Below are 21,202 nucleotides of genomic sequence, written 5' to 3'. Positions count from 1 at the left end.
TTGACTGAAATAACCACTCGTTACAACCGAGGTATGCAGCAAAGCATTTGTAAAGCCACAACACGCACAACCTTGAGGCGGATGGGCTACAACAGCAGAAGACCCCACTGGGTACCACTTATCTCCACTACAAATAGGAAAAAGAGGCTACAATTTGCACGAGCTCACCAAAATTGGACAGTTAAAGACAGGAAAAATGGTGCCTGGTTTAATGAGTCTCGATTTCTGTTGAGACATTCAAATGGTAGAGTCAGAATTTGTCATAAACAGAATGAGAACATGGATCCATCATGCCTTGTTACCATTGTGCAGGCTGCTGAAAGGCTCAAATCATTTCAAATTGTTTTTTTGAACATGACAATGAGTTCACTGTACAAAAATGACCCCCACAGTCACCAAATCTCAACCCAATAGAGCATCTTTGGGATGTGGTGGAACAGGAGCTTCATGCCCTGGATGTGCATCCCACAAATCTCCATCAACTGCAGGATGTTATCCTATTAATATGGGCCAACATTTCTAAAGAATGCTTTCAGCACCTTGTTGAATCAATGTTACATAGAATTTAGGCAGTTCTAAAGGCGAAAGGGGGTCAAACACCGTATTAGTATGGTGTTCCTAATAATTCTTTAGGTGAGTGTATATAAACATATATATACAAACATACATACATACATACATATATTCTGAAAACATATCTTATTAAACTTTTTAAATCTGGTAGAATGTTTATTTACTGTAACACAGCTTTAAAATAAGGTGAGATATAAAAAGAACATTATTTTACTGTATTATACTGTTTGACAAATAAAGTTTTTCTTCTTTTTATTCTCTTTTTGCCTTTTTTAGATTTGGCAATGCAGTTGAACCAAGGAAAGTTTGAGTACAATGGGTCATACGGGTACGTGAACGTTAAACTCCTGTTAACATTTATTGTTTGGGAGGTCATGTACTGTACAGTACTGTAACTTTTGATTTGCTCTCTATATATTCAATGACCCACAATATTTTTATTTTTACTTGTAGTTGCTCTGCATACAAAAAAATTAATTACAACTGTCCCTGTAAAAAGCGATTTCCTTTCCCATTTTGGGTCTGACTATTATTAATGTGTGTTTAATAATGCCTGTTGTACCTTCAAATGCAATGCAACCATAAAAAACATGCATTGTATCTTTATACAGTATGTTCTCCAAATGTGCTTACTAGACATCCCATTATATATTTTGTACCCTTTTATTGTTATATAAAGTAGCTTTCACTCTTTTGGTAAGGCATTTGTACAATGAATGACTGTACTGTAGGTGTGAGGGAAAGGAATACTTTTAACCACACCATTAAAAAATATATGATATGATTGTATGTATATGTATGGTATGCATTTTACTTATGTAGATTACACACTGACTCAATAAAAGCACATTTATTCAAACAACATACTCAAACATAGCTTTTTTTATAATCTTAAAATAAAAAAATGAAAAAATTACAGTAAGTTTCAGTGTCCCACGACGGAGTGTTATAATGTCTGTACGTGTTACACATCTGTAAGTGCTATATATTGAATATGAGACAAGGGTGGATTAATTAAATGGGTCATTGCTTTAAGGGACTGGAGGTAACGGTACAGTTGGACTATAATGGAAATAAACTAGCTTTGACAGTTTGCTTAATGTTTTGTCCTTGCAGTTATTTGCTGAAGCCAGATTTCATGCGTCGACCAGACCGCACATTTGACCCTTTCTCAGAGACCCCTGTGGATGGAGTGATTGCAGCCACTTGCAGTGTCCAGGTTCATATTATTTAAAAATAGAATAGTTTTAAAAATGTGCTTATTCAGGGGCGGATTAAAAACACTTCAAACAAGTTGCTGGAAAAAAAAAGTTTTAACTAGGCATGACAAGAACATCTTGAAATACTTGAGCTGAATTGCTTAGGGTGTGATGATGACAGAGTTTGGGGAAAAAAAGCATACAAAGTGTCAAATTTTAGAGGAACGACATAAAAGAGTCAAAGTTTAGAGGAAAGACATGAAAGTACCTGTAATCTTCTGATTTCGCATCCAAGTGTCATGTTCTTTTAGCTTAATTTATAAGTACCATTTTCGATCTCTAAGTGTAAAGCCTTAACTAGCTCAATGTTCATCAAATGGCTGAAGAACAATTCCAGTTGTGTGTTGATGTAGGTAATTTCAGGACAGTTTTTATCTGACAAGAAGATCGGCACATATGTGGAGGTGGATATGTATGGCCTGCCCACTGATACCATTCGGAAGGAGTTTCGTACTCGAATGGTGATGAACAATGGCCTGAACCCTGTATACAATGAGGAACCATTTGTTTTTAGAAAGGTAATATCTGATATGGCTTTATTGCTTGATAATGCTGATGTTTTTGGGCCATCTCTTATTCACATACTGTAGTCTCGGGCTGAGATTGTTTTATTTAGAATCTTTATGATATCATTAACCCTAATCTACAGAATGCTTCAAGACAGCAGTCAGAAAAGCAGTTGTGTGTGTTAGTATGCCACTTTGCCTCGCTGTCCTCGTATCTCTGCTCCACTGCACGTCAAATTTTTGCTTATCACTGAAATTCCTCATGTGTGCGCACACACATGCACTTTCCGTCAACCCAAAGGTAATCCTTCCAGACCTTGCGGTGCTCAGAATAGCAGTGTATGATGACAACAATAAGCTGATTGGTCAGAGGATTCTCCCCTTGGACGGTCTGCAGGCTGGCTACAGACACATCTCCCTACGAAATGAGGGCAACAATCCCCTCTCCTTACCCACCATCTTTTGCAACATCATCCTCAAAACATATGTACCTGATGGATTTGGAGGTATCTTGATCTTCATCTTATATATTCAGAAAACAGATTCACCCTGCAACAGGTCTTCTTGTTGCTAATGTTTGACACTACCAATATAAAGCATATGTCTTTAATTAGCCTTAATAATATTTGTCAATTTTAAGAGTATTTTTTTAATACATTTTATACAATAATAATTTTACACATTCACATCTTTTGTTTTTTCAGCCATCGTGGATGCTTTGTCTGACCCGAAAAAATTCTTATCCATTTGTGAAAAGAGAACAGACCAAATGAGAGCCATGGGCATTGAGACGGTAAGCATGTCCATAAATACTGCATCCAGACTTCATCCATGCTTATTAATTATTCCTCTCAATGTTTGGTGCATTTTTTTTTTATATTAAACCCTATATTATGATTGTTTACATTTTATGTGCAATATTAATGCATTGTGCAAGCCTTTTTAAACGTAAAAGAAAACATGAATTAAACATTGTTGCACAAGAAAATAAGAATAATGTAATTGTTTTATAATATAAAGGCAGTTATTGTCAGAATAAAGAAAGAGAAATTAATAACCAATGTTTAGTTTTGGAGTTTGATGTGGTTAGTACTTATCTACCAAGAAGGAAAAAAAATCCTAAAGAAATTATTTATTTATCTGACAGTACACATTGCACAGATCTAAATAATTAAACAATGATCACTGCACTCGATTATAAAACGGCACATTATTTCTTATAATGCCTCAGTACTCTATCACATTGGATTTTAATGAAAACCATAAGTAGCTGTCATATGATTGTAATAACTTCAATATTGGCTGATGCACGTACAGTAGGAGTAACAGTACATCACCATTATTCGGAAAATCTACTGTGCACACTACAGTCAATAGCCTGACTACCAGTAAACAGTATGGCAACAGATTAGTTTTGGTAATGTATACACATTCTCTGGATTGTCATTCTTTCTTTCTCTTTCTTTGGATGTTCCAGTTAAGAGTAGTCAGTGAAATCCATACACTATAGAATTGTCTTGATTCCTTTTCCCATAATAAATTGAGATTAAAACATAAATTTTTGTGAACTCCTGATATATATTGTAGTATTTAATGACATCTTTAAACCTAAGCATCACTTGCTACTTGAGAAAATGACTTGAAAAAAAAACATACATTTAGTTTATGATGTTAAATTGATGGATTGTATAGTGTCTACCATACATTTAACCCCCATTGTAAGTGGCACTGAGTCACAGAAGCTCCACAGAGTCGTAACCTTATATTTCTTCCAATGTCCATATTAATTAGTGTTGATTTCTTTCTCTATTAATTACAAATTCTCACCTAGTGTAGGTTTCTATTTTTTTTTTCCAAATCTTTAAAACATTCCATTGTTTGGATTGGATATGCTAAATTACTTTTAAATATAGTATAGTATGAATGAATGAGTGAGTGGTACTGTATATGATACAATACACTGGTTTTCTACTAAAGGTGCTTCCCGCTGTATGCTAAGTGTTCCTGTAATAAGCCCCAGGGCCACCGTGACCCTGTCTAGGTTAAAGGTTTTTAAAAGTTCTTTTAAATCTGCACAATGTGTTTGTTGTGTTTACCTGTGGATTTGCTATTGTGAGCACAGCAGGAGACACAATGATGATAAAGTGGGTCATTATGAGCATGAATCAGACATTCCTTAATCAATGGCAATTATTATGCAGTTGTGTCATCATATTAATTTCTTTTGCATGATCCTCTGAATGACTAATACTGTAAATAAAACAACCAGGGATCCTGTATTATTCTCAATACATGTAAGTTGTTTTTTTTGTTGTTTTTTTTACAATGTAAATATTCTACAATTAAAGCTGATGCATTTTGCATTGCAACCTCATAGTCATTGGTCTGTTTTATATGCAGTAGTTGGCATGCAAAAACTCTGTCACTGAGTTATAATGAAGAAATACTTTTCAACAAAGTTATGATCTAGTTATAGAGATTAAAAACTGTCTTTGCTATAAATGTAATCATTCATGAGATGGATTCCTGTGGTTGTGTGTGCAGTGGGAGATAGCTGAGGTGCCAAATGACAGCCCGAAGAGGAGTAAGAAAGGAAAGACAAATCATTTTAAGTCTGCGTCACCTCAGAAAATTTCTGAGCAACACTTTACATCATCAGGACAAAACTTGAGTGTTTCCTCAAACAAGGGTAGATTTTATACATTTCAGCTATTATTTATGTGTTTTATTGTATGGTGAAAAGGGTGTCTATAGGGGTAATGTTTGATCAATTTTAAACATTTATGCATAAACAATTATGAATTGTATCAATTCTTAATTAAGTTGATTAGGAACACCTGTTCATTTGATACTTCATGTATTTATGTTATTAGCCAATCATCTGGCAGCAGTGCACCACTTAAAATTATGCAGATACCGGTCAACTGCTTCAACTACTGTAATGCTCGCATAAAGCTTTAGAATGGGGCAAAATGTGATTTAGATAAACATCAGTGAGCTGCAGTTATGTGGGTGAAAACGGCTTGTTGTTGAGAGGACCAAGAAAATGACTCTTCACAGCTATGTGCAATCCGTTTTGAGGCAGATGAGCTACAAAGGCTGAAGACAACGTTGAGTTTAACTCCTGACAGCAGATAACATGTAGACTTACATAAACTGGGCAGATGGAAATTCAGGAAAACATTATCAGGTCTTTTTGCAGTCTTAAGCTATTCATGTGTATATAAATTGTATGTTTTGTGCTGTTGTAACATGTTTAGAAGATTGGATAAATGCATTAATCAACAGGGGAGTAGGTACAGGTGTTCCTATTAAAGTGACTGGTGTGTACAGTATGCATTAATGTGAAAAAAAATCAGAATTGTATTGTCTCTCACTCTTGTTCTGCCTCTATCATCGCATTCTTTCCACTTTAACACACTCGCGCTGTCATTCCTTTTTTAAATTCTTATACAGTATTTTTGCCTTTGTTCCCTTCTACATTTTTTTTCTCTAGCACAATCCCTGACCTCTGTCTAATTTAAGATTGAAGGGCAGATTGATAGAATTTAATGTTTTGTGGAAGTTTGACATGACAGTACCGATCCAAAGAATAATCCAGGTCACCAACTCAAGGTCAGGGATGCGTGTAAAAACGAGGCCAGCATTTCAGCTTGCATCCACAAGCTTTAAAACTGTAAAAATATTGGCCTGCATCAAGAAACTGCTAAGAAGATTTGCAAGTTGCAGTTACTTACTGTAAGTTGGATTGGGAACGATCAAAACATTATTAAAACCTGAAGCCATGCACACATCATGCATAGTGGCCACTATACAAGCCTCAAGAGGAGGTGTTATGATCTGGAGTTTCTTTGTCGTCAGTTTATTTGGCAGTACAGCTAATTAAGCTGATAACCTGAATGTACTAAATGACCAGGTTATTATATCAGTAGAGTTTTTCTACCCTGATGGCATGGTCATATTCTATAAATTAAATCCTACAGTGTGCTTTTTTTTTTTTTTTTTGGCTAGGCAGTATATTTTCTTATGTGAAAATTATTTTGATATGAGATAAGCTTTCTTTGTATGGCATTAAAACTCATTAAATACTGTTTAATCCAATTCTTTACTATTTAAAAATTTCAATAGCACATGGATTACATTTAAAGCAGTATCAAATAATCAATGCAGAAAATATAATGTACAGTATCAGCAGACGCCTTGAATGTATTTTTTTTCATACAGTTTTGCTTTACATTTTTCTTGTGTGTTAGCAGTGAGTCCTACACCTTTAAACATGCCTGAAGTTACCATCGATGACCTGAAAGAAATGAAGGTAGGAAAAAATTTATTTTTTGCTAGTGGGGGTGTCTGCATTTGTTATTCAATTTTTATTTTATTTTTTTTGTTTATTTATCTTCTTTTTCTTTAATTCCAGGCGTATATAAAACTAGTAAAAAAGCAGCTGAAGGAAGTCGATGCATTGAAGAAAAAGCATGCAGAGGTGATTTAAAGTGATTTTTACTTTGTGGCAATTGAATTGTGGGTATAGTATGGTCACATTGAGCTTGTTTTTGAAATAGATGCCTAATTATATGTGGCATCAGAAACATGAGCTGGGATATAAAAAGACTTGAATGTTTAACAGTGATGTTTCTTCTTGTCTTAGGCATACACTGCATTGCAGAGATCTCACTGCACTCAGGTGGACAAAATGGCCACACAACACGAAAAAGAAAAGCGGGCCTTGGAAAAACAATTTGAAAAAAGTGGCAAGAAGGTCAGGTAGGTAGACACAAACAGCATCATCCTGCATAGGACCTTCTGTCCTAGATGCATAACGCCTGTGAGACATGATGATACCAAACCTATTTGATTATTAAAACATGGCCTCAAGAGCTTAAAAAGTAAAAACATGCATAATGGGGCAATACAGAATGCATTTTTAATATTGGTTTGTTCGCAAAACAAAATTGAGGTCTTTTTCATTTTTTATGCTTCCTCAGTGAATGCAACTTGGAAACCAGAGGGGAAATAGAGAAAAAAATAAAGACCATTATTACAGACCACAAAACAAAGGTGCAAAATTCAGTTTGTTCCTTTCTCTCTAAAGCAGCTTGTGCTTTGCACAGCACAGCACACAGTGTGTTCAGTGAGCTACTGTACTGTTCTGCCCTGTTACGACAGGTGAAGAAAACGCTTGCTGCACAAGCAGAGGAATTGGCTGAGATTGCGAAGACCCACAACGCTGAGAACCAGGACCTCGGTGACCAGCATGTGCTACAGCAATGTGAACTACTGCGAAAGTTAATGTTAATGACACAGGAACAGCAGACACAGCAGCTCACATATCTTCATGAGCGGTGAGCCATTAATGTAAATACGTTTACTTTGATGGTGCGTCCTTCTTCAAATGAAGAATCACTTTAAGGGCACTGTGGCAAATGAAACATTTGAGAAGGGTGTTAGAAACTGCCTCTCTCACATGGCCAGGACTGGAAATAGCTTCCTTTTGAATGTGGTGTTTGGAAATAAATTTGTCAACTATAGGGTTGCTTGTGTGTCTTGTGCGGGCTGAATATCAATGCAGTGATGAATATTTAACATTGCTCAGTCAATTAAAAATGCTAAGATACCGCAGTACTGCACATGTACCTCATGTGCAATTTATTCCTGTGTTAGTTTATTTATTCAAACTCGGCAATGGCAAAGTTTGTGCTTCCCTACAGTTCCAAATAATACCCTCAAGTCAACCTCTTTACTTTGGGTTCCCCCCGCCCCAAGCAACAAGAGTGCCTTCTGTGAGGTTACTCCAGGGTGGTAGTTCATTAAATATAAAAATATTAAACACTGAAATAGATGACAGCTCTGATTTGTCATGTTGAATGAATCTTCTTAAGTTGTCTTGCCAATTTTATATATTATGTCTTTATATATACACCACGTCCCCATCACGGCAGACTCATTTATTACGGGACAGGGTAGAAAACATTATCCATAAAACGCAGCATGGAATGTTAATGGAATCTGGATGTCCTACAGCAAGTTAGTATTATTCTCTTCAGATATTACTCCTGGTCTAACAAATGACTCTATTTGTTGCTTGTTTGTGTGCGTGTTTTTTTTTTTTTTTTTTTTTTTTTTAGACAGAGTAAGGAAATGAGAGCTAACCAAGCAAAGTCATCAATGGAGAACAGTAAAGCCATTAGTCAAGACAAAAGCATCAAAAACAAGGCTGAAAGAGAACGGTAATGGTCCAGTTAATGAGAACGTCCAAGCAGAATGTCCGAATTCAGAGTTGTGCAAAACCCGGTCACTGATTTATTACATATGCATTATAAATACATACATATATGCAACAGATATGGATTAAGCCTGGTAAGTATGTTTTAAAGTGTTCTACCTGTATATTTAAAGAATTATATTAATAAAAACAACAGTAACAGAATGTATTATTTTTTCATAATAATGATGTTTATTTTTTGTTGTTTTTTGGGACATCTGGGTTCTAAACGATGTCCTCGTATTACTTGTCTCAAGCACTTATTTCCTTATCATACTTTATTTTTTTACTTTTTCTTTTTACTCACATGGCAGAAAATGTAGAGTTACAAAGTAACACTGAAGTCTTACTTTATACCTGTTAAATAACCCTCTCTGAACAGAAAACAAATCAACAATGAGACATTTTCTTTGAAAATGTTTTTTAAATCAGTTTTTTTTGTTAGCTTTAGATCATGTAAATTTATCCGCATAACATTTCCTGTGAATGCTGAGCTGTTTAGTGTCCAAAGTTCAGCTGAGACTCATGAAGCTTCCGCAGTCCCACTTGAGCTAAATCGAGTTGGTATCTTTCAAAGTTACAGAGCAAATTTAGCTTGCTTCTTTCCTCGGAAATAGCCTTATGGATAACTGGAACTGGCCATTTAAACCTTAGAATGCATTTTTTTGCACAGAACATGGGTTGTGAAATTTGACCCAGATTGCTTACACTGCGCTTGCATACCAGGTGACATATTTCATAGGCCATGTGCAGAACAGGAAAATTTAGAACAACCTTTTGTAATGTGATTGTATACATGTCAGTTATAATTTAAGACTTTATATAATTTAAGAGTTAAATATATATATATAATTCCTTTTAAGATTTAGTGTACTGTTTTCGTTTGTTTTGTGCTCTTTTCATCATTTTGTTTACACCATTTTTGTCTTCAGAAGAGTCCGAGAACTGAACAGTAACAACACAAGAAGATTCCTCATAGAAAGAAAAAAGGTACATACTGTAACTCTTTTAAAAGAAATCGACAGCTCCATATAATGCTTAGTTTTAATTCTTTTAAATGTTTGCATGTGGATTGAAAGCTTGCCGTAAATCAGTCCAAAGAGCTTGACCAGCTCCAGACAGTTCAACGTGAACAACTGGAGCAGCTGGATAAATATAACGCCGAGGTATTGTTGGTTCTATTTTTATCATTCCAAATCACCCGATTGTTCTCGACTAATTTACCCTATAATCTGTTCGACAATGCTTTCATCGTTTTTATCACTTTGTTTTTATTTTCCATCCTAGCTCTTGAAGTCACACCTTTCAACATCTCCGTGCCAGGGTAGAAGCTTACATTCACAAATCAATTTTACAATACCTCTCCTTGCTCATGACTCTTTTATTTCTCTCTATAAAAGTGCAATATATCATGCCTATGAAGTTTTTACTGCATCTCTCACACTCTCTCAGACTGCTAAACCAATCAAGCTGATCAAAGGGAGGAAACTGTTCTTCTATAAGTGTTGTGATTATTGAAAGTGTCAAAAATCATATCATCAATCAGTAAAAGTTGTCATGGATTATATTGTTTAGTGTGCATGACAGAAAGGAGATCAGTAAGGAGAAAAGAATTCTGCTGGTTTCATGTATACATAGATATAGGCATCGTACAGTATATAACATACTTGTGCCAACCCTAAAGTTACTGCCAAGACTAACTTGGGAAATTCATTTGCATCTTTTAATACCCTTTCTTTGAAAGAAAGTGATTTTGGCTTGGAGCAATTTGGCAATGAAGTGTTTTTCACAGCATTTGAATTATTTCAGCGACAGATTTAGCTGCACCTGATTAAAATCCTGTGGAGAATTAAATCTTTAGGAACTCCACTTAGCAGTCTGTCACTAATGTAAATCACAAAGCCAGGTTTGGTTTGCTTTCTAGTGTTTAGGAAATTAATATGTTGTCATCTGAATTTTGTCATTGCAGAAAAGCAGAGCTTTATGGGGATATGTGCACATCTGTTGTTTGTGCTAATGCTGCAACGATGTTCTCTTTCTTAGACCAGAATGACACAGCTCATGCAGATGAAGAACACAGAGGTGAAAAGGGTCTAAGTCCCAGTGGTGCCCTAAACTCCATAACCACATGAGACAGCAGCAGCCCTGTGAACAAATACGCACATGAACAGCTGCACAATTTTTACATTTTTTTTAAATAATTCAGATTATAGGTGGGACTTCATCCAATAAAACATTTTGTATTTATCTTTCCACACCAGTAATTTTATATAAAATATTTTCTAAATTTGTATTATAAAAATGCATTTATATATATTTATGTACCACTATACTATACATTTGTGTATTCTATAAAGATGTTTTTTTCTGCTCATTTCTTGGTTTTATTGGTGATCCGTAATGCTCTCAAGGTAAATTACTGTGGCAGTGGGGGAGTTTATTTATTTATTTATTTATTCATGTATTTTACTGAAACCTCTCATTTTAATATTGTTTAGCATGCAATTAAAATATCTCTTGAATATAAATATTAAACCCAGCGGAGAGTTGATGAGTAAAAATAAAAAGGTTTTTACAAGAAAATAGAAATGCTCCGGTGACATGCAGTACAATCACTCCAAACTTCAAGTTATTTTTATAAAAGAACTATTCTTTTTAAAAATAAGCATTCTCAGTTTTTCAACAGACACTCGCACTAATATATGCACTTCATTTTTTTTTCTTTAATAATACAGACGATTTTTTTTTTAAGTCTTTAAGAATTCAGTTTTTCCAATCTTATTTCTGGTGGGTTTCCATTGTTAGACATGTCACTGTCAATGTCTCATCGTTTAAATACAATGATTCAGTGTGCACATCTGAAAATAAGTCCAAAATGTGTGAAGGGGAGGGGGCACTGCAGAGATTATGAATATTTATGAGACCACTTGCAGTCTTTAAAAGTCCTTGAGGAAATGTCTTCAGGAATACCAAGACGAAAAAATAAATTTTAAAGATACATTTACCACTGGGTACCTCAGACTAACGGTGAAGTATACAGTACAGTTGTCAGTAAACATTCTTTACACCTGAGCTGCTCACTATTATAGATTTTGGTGGGGAAGAATCACAATAAAAACTTCAAAGCTTAAAAATAAACAAACAAACAAAGACAAAAAATGAAGGCTTAACTTTGTTTAACTGTGTTTAATGCAGCAAATATGTTTCTAATCCTGGAAAAGTCTGGAAACTATCCTGCAAAAATTTTGCCATGGGAAAAGAGATTCATGTTTACAGTATTTATTAGCCTTTGTGTGTGGAAATATGGGCACTGTGGTGCCCAGACATGATTCACTCCATATTCCCTCACACAATATTTGATCTTTGCAAAAACTGTCTGGCCAAAAAAAAAAAAAAAAAATTACACTAATATTTTGTTGTTTTGCCTTTAGCTTTGATTATGGCATTTATTCGGCATAGAATTTCTCAGCCTTATAAAACATCATGCCAGAGTTGCCATTCTTTTTGTATGAGACCTTGCATAGAGTCAAAATGCTCCATAAAGCCTTCTCCAGCACATCCCAAAGACTTTCAATATCACTAAGGTCAGGGCTGTGTGTTGGCCATTTCATGTGTGAAAATGATTCCTTTTGAAATTTGCCTGGAATATGGAATATGCCTGCGCCATTAGTGAAAAAAGAATCCAGAGATGTGACAACCTGTTTATTCAGTACATTCAGGTCATCAGCTGACTTTATTGTATTGCCTCGTAATGTTGCTTAGCCTATACCTGACCAACTGAACCCACCGCAAATCCTGTAACTTCATAAATCTCCAGAGGCTTGTACTGTGGCCACAATGCATGATGGGTGCATCGCTTCATGCACTTACCCTGCCACACCCATTACATTGGACCCATCAGACCACATGACCACATGTTTTTCCATTGGTCCAAAGACACTTTCACTCTTAAGCATAGCTGTAATTTCACCTGTTGAATTCTACTTTAAATAATAAAGAAACCTTTAATTTTCAGATTTTCTTTCCCCCAACCACATTTCTTCTGCGACGCTGATGATTTGGCATTGCACAGTTTTTAACGCAAACCTTCTTAGTTATTCTCTTTGCTTGATGCAGACTAATATTTTGAGCTTTCTTAAACACAGTAATATCTTTTCCACAACCATGGCATATGGTTTAAGAAATTGATCCCACCCAAAAGATATTAATCACTGCAGTAATTATTCAGTAAAAGAGTTTTTGCTAATTTAAATGCAAATTGTGACTTTTTTAGGTGATCAGTGTATCTTACAATAGAAGAATAGAATTAGAATAGCTTCTGTACATTATAGACACTCTTTCTGGAATCACACAGTGCTCGTTTTTGAAAATGAGGTATATTTAACTCTGTTTGCTGTAGAACAAGGGCTTGGCAGCCATGGTTCAATTCAATTCAATTCAATTCAATTTTATTTATATAGCGCTTTTAACAATGGTCATTGTCCCAAAGCAGCTTCACAAGAAAAAAATTAAAGATTTTTTTTTTTTTAAGAAAGAAAAGAAAAGAAAATATTTGGAAGTGTGTATGTGTGAGAAAAATGTGTCTAGATAATAATTAAATGAATGAATGATGAATGAAATGTCTCTGATGAGCAAGCCAAGGGTGACGGCGACAGTGGCAAGGAAAAACTCCCTGAGATGGCAATAGGAAGAAACCTTGAGAGGAACCAGACTCAACAGGGAACCCATCCTCATCTGGGTGATAACAGATAGAAATAACATCAAGTGTGTTGTGCAGGTGAAAGTTCAATATATCAGAAGTTGTGTAGATTCAGTTCAGCAGTAGGTGCAGAGGGCAGATGGGGTCAGATCACTGGAAGCACAGGAGCAGGATGTGTAGCTCCAGCCATCATAAAGCAGAATCTAGCTGGAGCAGGTCCTTCTCAAGATGCTTTAGAAACCTCGCAGGGTTGGCCTTTGTCTACTGAAGCTGGCACAATCTCCAGATGTCTCAGGATGGGTAGAAAAATACAGAAAAGATGGAGAGAATTAGCGTAGTTGCCATTCAGGATAGGTGTACTGGAGTATGAGGTTATGGGATGTGTTACGCGTATGCCAGATTAAAGAGATGCGTCTTGAGTCTACTTTTGAATTGGGAAACCGTGTCTGCTCCCCGAACAGTGTCTGGAAGGCTATTCCAAAGCTTTGGAGCCAAATATGAAAATGCCCTGCCCCCTTTTGTAGATTTTAAAATTCTGGGAATTACCAGAAGTCCAGAGTTTTGTGATCTTAAGGAGCGTGGTGGATTGTAGCGTATCAAAAGACTGGTTAGGTATGAGGGAGCTAAACCATTTAAAGCCTTGTATGTAAGTAGTACTATTTTGTAATTAATTCTAAATTGAACAGGTAGCCAGTGCAGGGATGATAATATAGGTGTTATATGATCATATTTTCTGGATCTAGTGAGAACCCTGGCAGCTGCATTTTGGACTAACTGTAGCTTGTTTATTGGGGATGCAGGACAACCACCTAGTAATGCATTACAATAGTCCAGTCTGGAGGTCATGAATGCATGAACTAGCTTTTCTGCATCAGATACGGATAGGATACTCCTAAGTTTGGCAATGGTCACACAAATGATCCGATCACAGGTTCGATCTCAGAGGCACATTGAAACCAGGATGCCTGTTATTGCCAGGTGTAACTGGGGCCACAAAGTACTTTAAAACTAATCTAATTTGGCAACTCTGTCATTACCTGTCTTGTCCCCTGCTCCTCCCCTTAACATACAAAAGCATGATTCTTGCCCCAGACACCCTACTTTAGTAGTTTTTACAGTTAGGTTTAACTTTGTGAAACTAAGTGAGATGGAGGACATTCTGTCTCATGATATTTTTAAATGCTTGTACTGATAAAATAGTATTTCAACTGAAAAAAAAAAACATATAGATGCGTCAATGAGAACTCAATCACTCACTCACTCCTCGTTTATACCGCTTTATTCTGTATTCAGGGTCGTGGGGGACCTGGAGCCTATCCCAGGAGGCTTAGGGCATGAGGCGGGGTACACCCTGGACAGGGTGTCAATCCATCGCAGGGTAAAAACTTAATGAAGATTAATATTTGTTGAATAAGTAAGTAGTAATATATTCTTGGGATTAATATGTATGCCTATTTTTTACCATTTGCCTGAACTTTTATCATTTGTATAGCTTGAATGTTTCCAACTCCTAATTGAATACATCATGCTTAAGTTAAAATAGGATTTGTATATGCATACGGTCTGAAAAATCATCCATATGTTACTGTTCCTTAATACTGAGGAAAAGCCAAAAATGATGAAAGTCATATTTTATGCTTTTTTTGCCTATAACATGCTTTGACAGCTAGACTTAAAACTTACTAAAATGATGTGGACATTCCATTTAGTTTGTAACCTTGCTTATGCTTCCAGCTTAACTTTGTAGCCAAGTTTGCTTTTGATCATGCACTATGGTGGGGAATGAATATAAGCATAATAGGATTAGTTTGTAAATTATACAAATGCAAGATGTGAAATCATCCTATTAGACAGTATGTTGTCTGTCAGTGGAACTGGAATAGAATATTTAATATGTAATTTTCTCCTTTTTCACTTTCATGGGACTTTTAAATACAGATTTTAATAAGCTACAACTGCATTTCTTATTAAGGTACAAGCAAAGGTCTATATTTCCAAGCACTAGTGATACACTGGGATAATTGCATTAGTGTAGCAGGGGATTATATGGAGAAGTAATTTTTAACTCTCGTAACTGTGCTCTGGTATTCTGCACTATCAAAAGTCCCAGTTCGACTCGAACACCCTTCGTATTTCTGGTGAAAATGTAATTAATATTAGTTTTAAACCATATCGCATTGCAGGAAATTAAAAACATTAGGATGCTGTGTAAATGTTTTGTTCTGTTCTTTTTTTTTTTTTACTCAACATTCTAAAGCTCGTCTCATCAGCCTTCAGTTCTCTGGCCATTTGCTTGCTTCTAATCTAATCTTGCCTTGAGTTTCATCACTTTTATAGGTCTGAATATATGCTTTTCTTCTCTTCATGGATATTTTTTTGACGCGTCTTTGCTCATTTGTGGATGGAAATGCCCCTTGATCCTCCAGTTGTGCGCCAGTCAAATTTGTCTGATTTGCTGTTTTCATCTCATAATGATGTTTTTCACATGAAATTCATCTACGCCTGTGGGGTTCCTAAGGTGAGCCTAGAAGATGAAAAACAAGAATCTTCTCCTTTTACTTTGTCTCTCTTTGACCATGTTCTTCTTCATGTTCTCTCTCTTACTGTGTTCGTCCTTTTTTTTTTTTTCCAAATCTCTCTGGACACTTTCTCCTTTACTGCATTTTTTTCTCACCTGTTCTTTCTCACTGTATGTTTTTCCTCACATGTTCTCCCTCACATATTTTCTCTGACCACATTCTTCTTCACTGAATTCCTTCTTACCATATTCCATCTCGTTGTGTTATTTCTCATTTGCATTTCCCTTTGCTATGTTCTGTCTTACAATTTTCTCCTTCGCATCTTTTCTCTCTATATTATTCGTCACTAGACTCTCTCACCATGGCTTCCACTATCGTTTTCTACCTCATATGTTCTCTCACAGTGTTCTCCTTCACAATTTTTTCTCCCTCCATTTTCTCACTTAGTGGATTTTGCCTCCGATATCCTCTCTCATCATGTTCTCCCTTACAGCATTTATTCCGCAGAAAAATGTAAAATGCAGCAGATACATTTTCTAAGAGCATGTCACAGACACACCACATTGTCACTCAGGCATGAACACATGTTCACACAAAGAGCAAAGAATTAATTGGTTATTTTTTAAAACAAAATGTTTTGCCCCTATAACAGGGCCGGCGAATCTTGGGATACATCTGTGATAGTCTGGTCTCGGGTATCCAGTGCTTCAAATTGTGTGCATTTTACTCAAAAACAAGTTTGTTGTGTTAAGTAGGAAACTTCTACTTTTACAGGCACTTTCCTTGCCAGAACATTTGCACGTTCGCTTCCTTAACTTCTTTGGAGTAGATGTTCCACTTACACAGAAAAAAAGTATAAAGAACAAGGAAGTAATTGTACTCTACAGGATATCCATAATGCAGTGCTAAACATACTCTCTATAATTGTTAGGCTGTACATGTACAGAAGCTAGGCTTTTAGGAATTGCCGGGCTGCTTGCCAAACCTGGTTTCCTTAATATCGAGCAGTGAAGGTTATAAAAGTTTGGTTAGCAGCTGTACTGTTGTGTGCGGTGTCTGAATGATTGTCTATGGGAAATAAAAATAAAAAAGGCGAAGTTTTGATCCTAGACTGTAAGAAATCCCTTTATGTCTATCAAGCTCTTTGTCTATAAAAGTGTGCCACTCCTTTTAAGGAAATCATGCAAGTCTCCCACAGTAATCAGTGTTTGTAGTGAACTTCAAGTAGCACAGGATGTTTGTCTTTCTTGATCCCATGTGTGTTTTGTAGACAGACTGTGATCGTTTGAACCTCCCTCATGGGTTACTGTATGTTATAAAGATGAAGCAATGCTCAGCCATGGATCTCACAGCATTGCAGCTAATTATAAAGGCGAGCGACTTTATCTTCTGGTTGCAGCACAGCAAAGTGAGTTTTTTTCTTTCTTTCTTCTTTTTTTAAAGACAATCCTGCCCAGAGCTGTTTATTTTTTCATAAGTCTCCCCGAATTCATCTGCTTGTAGCAGGGGAGTTCCTAAGCTCTATTAAATGACCTTAATTATGATAAACTTCATTACTTCCATTGGACCTACAGTACTAAGCACATGCTACAGTACAGTTGGCGTATGTAATACACCATATTTTAAAAGAATGTTGAATAGGGCTGTGCAAGGATAAGGCAAAAAGTAAAATTCCCAAATGATGCTTAGGACCTGCAGGAAGGTTTAGCTGACACTGGAGTGGAGTTTGCACAAACATGATTTACAAACGACAATTTACTGTACCTGGAACCACATAATAGAGGTTAAATGTGTTACAGAGAATTACATAGAAGTCTGATCTCAAAGCATCTTCTAGATAAGCCAAAATTTTTTTAATTTGGACAGATGCAGTCCATATGATTGGCCACAGTCACCAAAGATGTTTGAAGAAAAAAAAAAAGCAGTATTTACTAAAAAGAAAACCTTGCCAAATTCTAAGCATGAGGCTGGATCTGACACTGTATGGTTCTGGGGTCTTGTGGCAGCCAGTAGCACAAGAAACATCGCATGGGTAGATGGAAGAATGGATTTTAGTAGATATCAGCAAGTTCTGAAAGCAAATATGGTTCACTCAGTCGAAAAACTAACGTTGAAAGGAGATTAGTGTCTACAACAAGACAGTGATCCAAAACATATCCCAAAATAAAAAGCATGAACTGTGAGAAATGAGAAATGCAAGCTGCAAGTGTTTGCAATGGCTTTCACAGCAGTTTGACTTGCAAGGTGGCCCAGTAATAGCTCAGAGCCAGAACTGTTCTGCAAAGAAAAGTGGGAGACATTTCCTGAAGCAATAATATGGAAGAAAACAAAACAAAACACTAGCTCCCCACAATAAATGTTTGCAAGCTGTGATATCTGCCAGAGGGGTGTGTTACGAAAACAATGATTTAGTAGGTTTTCCAAACATTTATTTATTTATTTATTTATTTATTTTAATTGATCATCAAGTAACTTAGCCTTAATATTGAGATAATTCTTTTTTTCTTTAATAGTTTGATATCAAGTGATTTTTTAAGCTTCAAAATCAACAAAATATGTAATGCACTTCTGTACATTTCTTACCTTACTGACTTTCTCAAACTAACCAGCTCTGTATACTGTATGAGCAAATGAACAACAGTGGTAAACCATAGATCATTTTCCCAGACAAAATGTATAATTTGCATGCGTCCTTTGTTTTTTATGCACCTTCCAATGCGAGTGCTTATCCTCTAAGGTAAGAACCGTCTTGTCAGTTTTACTTTACTGTCGTGTAGATTATCTGAAGTTTGCGTATGACTTTCATTGCTTCACCTAACAGTATTTTCCATATAATCCGACAAGGTTGGTATTAGATTGCAGTCTGGTTATTTTGCAAGACAGTCAATGTGTCCCTATGTTTCATCATGCCGACTGAATAAGTAACGCAGAGATTTGGCCTGTCCACTTTACATTTGGGAGTCTCAGAGCTATGTTCTGCTAGGACATGAAAAACCCAAAATATAACCCCAAAATCTGTCAAATGGGTGAGTGCATGATTTAAAGTGAAGTCACAATGTACTGTAAGGTCTACCTCCTAACATTGTACAATGGTGTTATTAGTCGAAGTGACTAATAGTCAGTTCAAAGAGGGTCTGAACTGGTAGGTGCTTGAGTTTCCATGTAGACAAAAGGCAACGACAAAGAAGGGTTATGAAAGTGAATGTTGTAGTGGGAATGCTCTTTTTCCAGCTGTATTGTCTGTGAAAACTAAATATTCTCTTTTTTGCAGTTTACTTTTTTCTTTAATTGCTTTAGCGCTAATTGGTTCCAGGCTGGATGGCATTGTGCCACAGTAGGCAGTGTTGCTGCTTCACAGCTGAAGGGTCCACAGCTCATGTCTGTGAAAAGATTCACATGTTCCTTCCGTGTCCTTCTGGTTTTCATTTCTAATCCCCAAAATACTTTGCATGTTGAGTGGCTATGCTTAATTGCTTGAGAATGTGTGTGCACATGTGATGTCGATCTCACATCCAGAGTATATTTCAGTCTCATGTTTAGTGTTCCTGAGATACAGCAGGAACCAGATCCAACTGTGATCCTGATCTGGGCTAAGAGGCTAGTTCAAAAAAATAACTGTAGTTTAATAGTTGCATGCAGATAAAAGAAGAAGTCACCATGTTGATGGTAAATAAATGGTTTTTAACAATTTCAGTAAATTTCATCCTCTGTTGTTACACTCCACTTTCTCTCCATTTTTACTGCTTTATTTGGTGCCAAAATAAAAAGAAAGTAATTTCAGTGTTATGAACATTAATTAAAGTCCGTGCTTGAATGCAAATTTGTAAGTTTGTACTGAAGTAAAGAAAACATATCAATTTTTGAAAATAACTTTTTAAACTTTGATTCTCACAACAGCAGAATAATAAAGATTTTCTTTTTATGAATTAGGCAATTTTTTTCAGTATGCAGTCTGTTTCCTTTTTTTTTTCAATGGCATTTCTGTTTCCCTGTTTGTATTCTGTGAGCTTTTTCTTTATGAGAATTCTTATTTGGTGGCTCAACGGCGAGCACTGTTGCCTACTGTATCACCTCTGTGGATGAGGGTTTGAATCTCACCTCTGGTCTGAGTGTGCATGGTCCCCCATGTACAGTTTCCTCCCACAGTCTGAAAATGTGTGTCCGCTGATTGGCATTTCCAAATTGTCTGTAGTGTACGAGTACGTGTTTGTGTCCTGCATTGGTTTTGCACCCCACCTAAGGTGTCCCCTGCCTCACTGTATGCCCTGAGTTCCCTGCAGAGAATAAGTGGTATGGAAGGTGTATGGATTGCTAAAATGATAAAACTAAAAGGCAGCCATCAGTGTTCCCCACCACAATTCAGTATGAGGTTTAGATTTCTAAATTGACAGGCAGGTAGAACTTCCTCTCTTCGTTTTTATTCTCGAGGACATAGGCTAGGTTTCTAAGCTTGTTCTTTATTGATAATTTCCAGGAAGCAAGAATAAATTCAGTAAATATTACAAAAAGTGTCAACCTTTTGCATGAATTTTTACCCGTACAACTCCAGTCGAAAATGAGTTAACTCTATTGAATTGAACACACCTGTTCAGCCGTGCCTAAGGTGCCTTAAATATGTCACCATGACACACGCTTTTGAGTGCTGCAAATATTTCATAAGCCAGTAATATAATCACTGTGAATAATAAAACAGATGAGGAACAGGAGGTCTGTGTGAAGTATCACTGAGAAGAGAGAGAGAGCGAGACTCTGTGCTCTGAACCATTCCCTTCTTCTTTTACCACTGTTTGAACTGGGATTATGTAGGCAATCAGCAGGGTGAATGGTGGTGACCTGCTGTCATCTCTTACCCCTCTCTTTCTCTCCCTGTCTTTTACTCTCACTTTGTCCCTCAGAGGTATGTGCTGGGGGGAAAAGTGAACTCATTTGTCTGGGCATGATGGTGGAAAAGACAGAACTGAAGAATAAAGGTGCTCTAGAATTACAGCATATGAACCACTCACAAGAGAAACTTCAATTAGGTTCAAAGCACTTCATCATTATTTCTTTTTCCCGGTGATTAAAGTTTGACATTTTAACTCATGCAAACATGAAGATATATATTCTACCCGTTCCCCTTTGGGGTAGGCGGCAGGCTAACATGCAATTATTACTTCAGCTATGGCACATTTAAGCGTTGAACCTTTTCTCTTTTTTGGTGTGAGATAAATTTGACTCAGCTGTAGATAGAATAATAATAAAAATAAAAAAAAGTGCTTAAAACCCGAAACATCATTTGTGATGAAAAAGCATAAGAAAGGATCACCTGATTGTGAAATGCAAGTGTTCTGATGGCCATTTTGAGGAAAAATCTTTTAAAAGAATGAGAGTGCGCGCTTATTATA

General features: G+C 36.3%; 1 protein-coding gene across 6 annotated transcripts in view; it reads left to right on the top strand.

Annotated features, from left to right (window-relative positions):
• The window catches only part of LOC128535599 (1-phosphatidylinositol 4,5-bisphosphate phosphodiesterase beta-4), a 38,260-nt gene extending 27,234 nt beyond the window's left edge, over positions 1 to 11,026 (top strand). For 3 of the 6 annotated variants that reach the window (XM_053509607.1, XM_053509606.1, XM_053509604.1), the window contains exons 22-37: positions 850 to 901; positions 1,690 to 1,792; positions 2,186 to 2,350; positions 2,640 to 2,844; positions 3,043 to 3,131; positions 4,883 to 5,027; positions 6,592 to 6,653; positions 6,756 to 6,821; positions 6,987 to 7,102; positions 7,324 to 7,396; positions 7,505 to 7,680; positions 8,464 to 8,565; positions 9,533 to 9,590; positions 9,680 to 9,766; positions 9,888 to 9,924; positions 10,644 to 11,026. In XM_053509607.1, the coding sequence (XP_053365582.1) occupies positions 850 to 901; positions 1,690 to 1,792; positions 2,186 to 2,350; positions 2,640 to 2,844; positions 3,043 to 3,131; positions 4,883 to 5,027; positions 6,592 to 6,653; positions 6,756 to 6,821; positions 6,987 to 7,102; positions 7,324 to 7,396; positions 7,505 to 7,680; positions 8,464 to 8,565; positions 9,533 to 9,590; positions 9,680 to 9,766; positions 9,888 to 9,924; positions 10,644 to 10,732 (1,625 nt within the window). In that variant the 3' untranslated portion in view covers positions 10,733 to 11,026. Of the gene's footprint in view, positions 1 to 849; positions 902 to 1,689; positions 1,793 to 2,185; positions 2,351 to 2,639; positions 2,845 to 3,042; positions 3,132 to 4,882; positions 5,028 to 6,591; positions 6,654 to 6,755; positions 6,822 to 6,986; positions 7,103 to 7,323; positions 7,397 to 7,504; positions 7,681 to 8,463; positions 8,578 to 9,532; positions 9,591 to 9,679; positions 9,767 to 9,887; positions 9,925 to 10,643 lie in introns of those variants that run through there. The other 3 variants (XM_053509605.1, XM_053509608.1, XM_053509609.1) reach the window with 3 other exon arrangements.
• Positions 11,027 to 21,202: the final 10,176 nt, after the last annotated feature.

This window comes from Clarias gariepinus, chromosome 13 (assembly GCF_024256425.1).
Source record: "Clarias gariepinus isolate MV-2021 ecotype Netherlands chromosome 13, CGAR_prim_01v2, whole genome shotgun sequence".
In the NCBI taxonomy this organism is placed as follows: domain Eukaryota; kingdom Metazoa; phylum Chordata; class Actinopteri; order Siluriformes; family Clariidae; genus Clarias; species Clarias gariepinus.
This window is presented reverse-complemented; position numbering and strand designations above follow the sequence as displayed.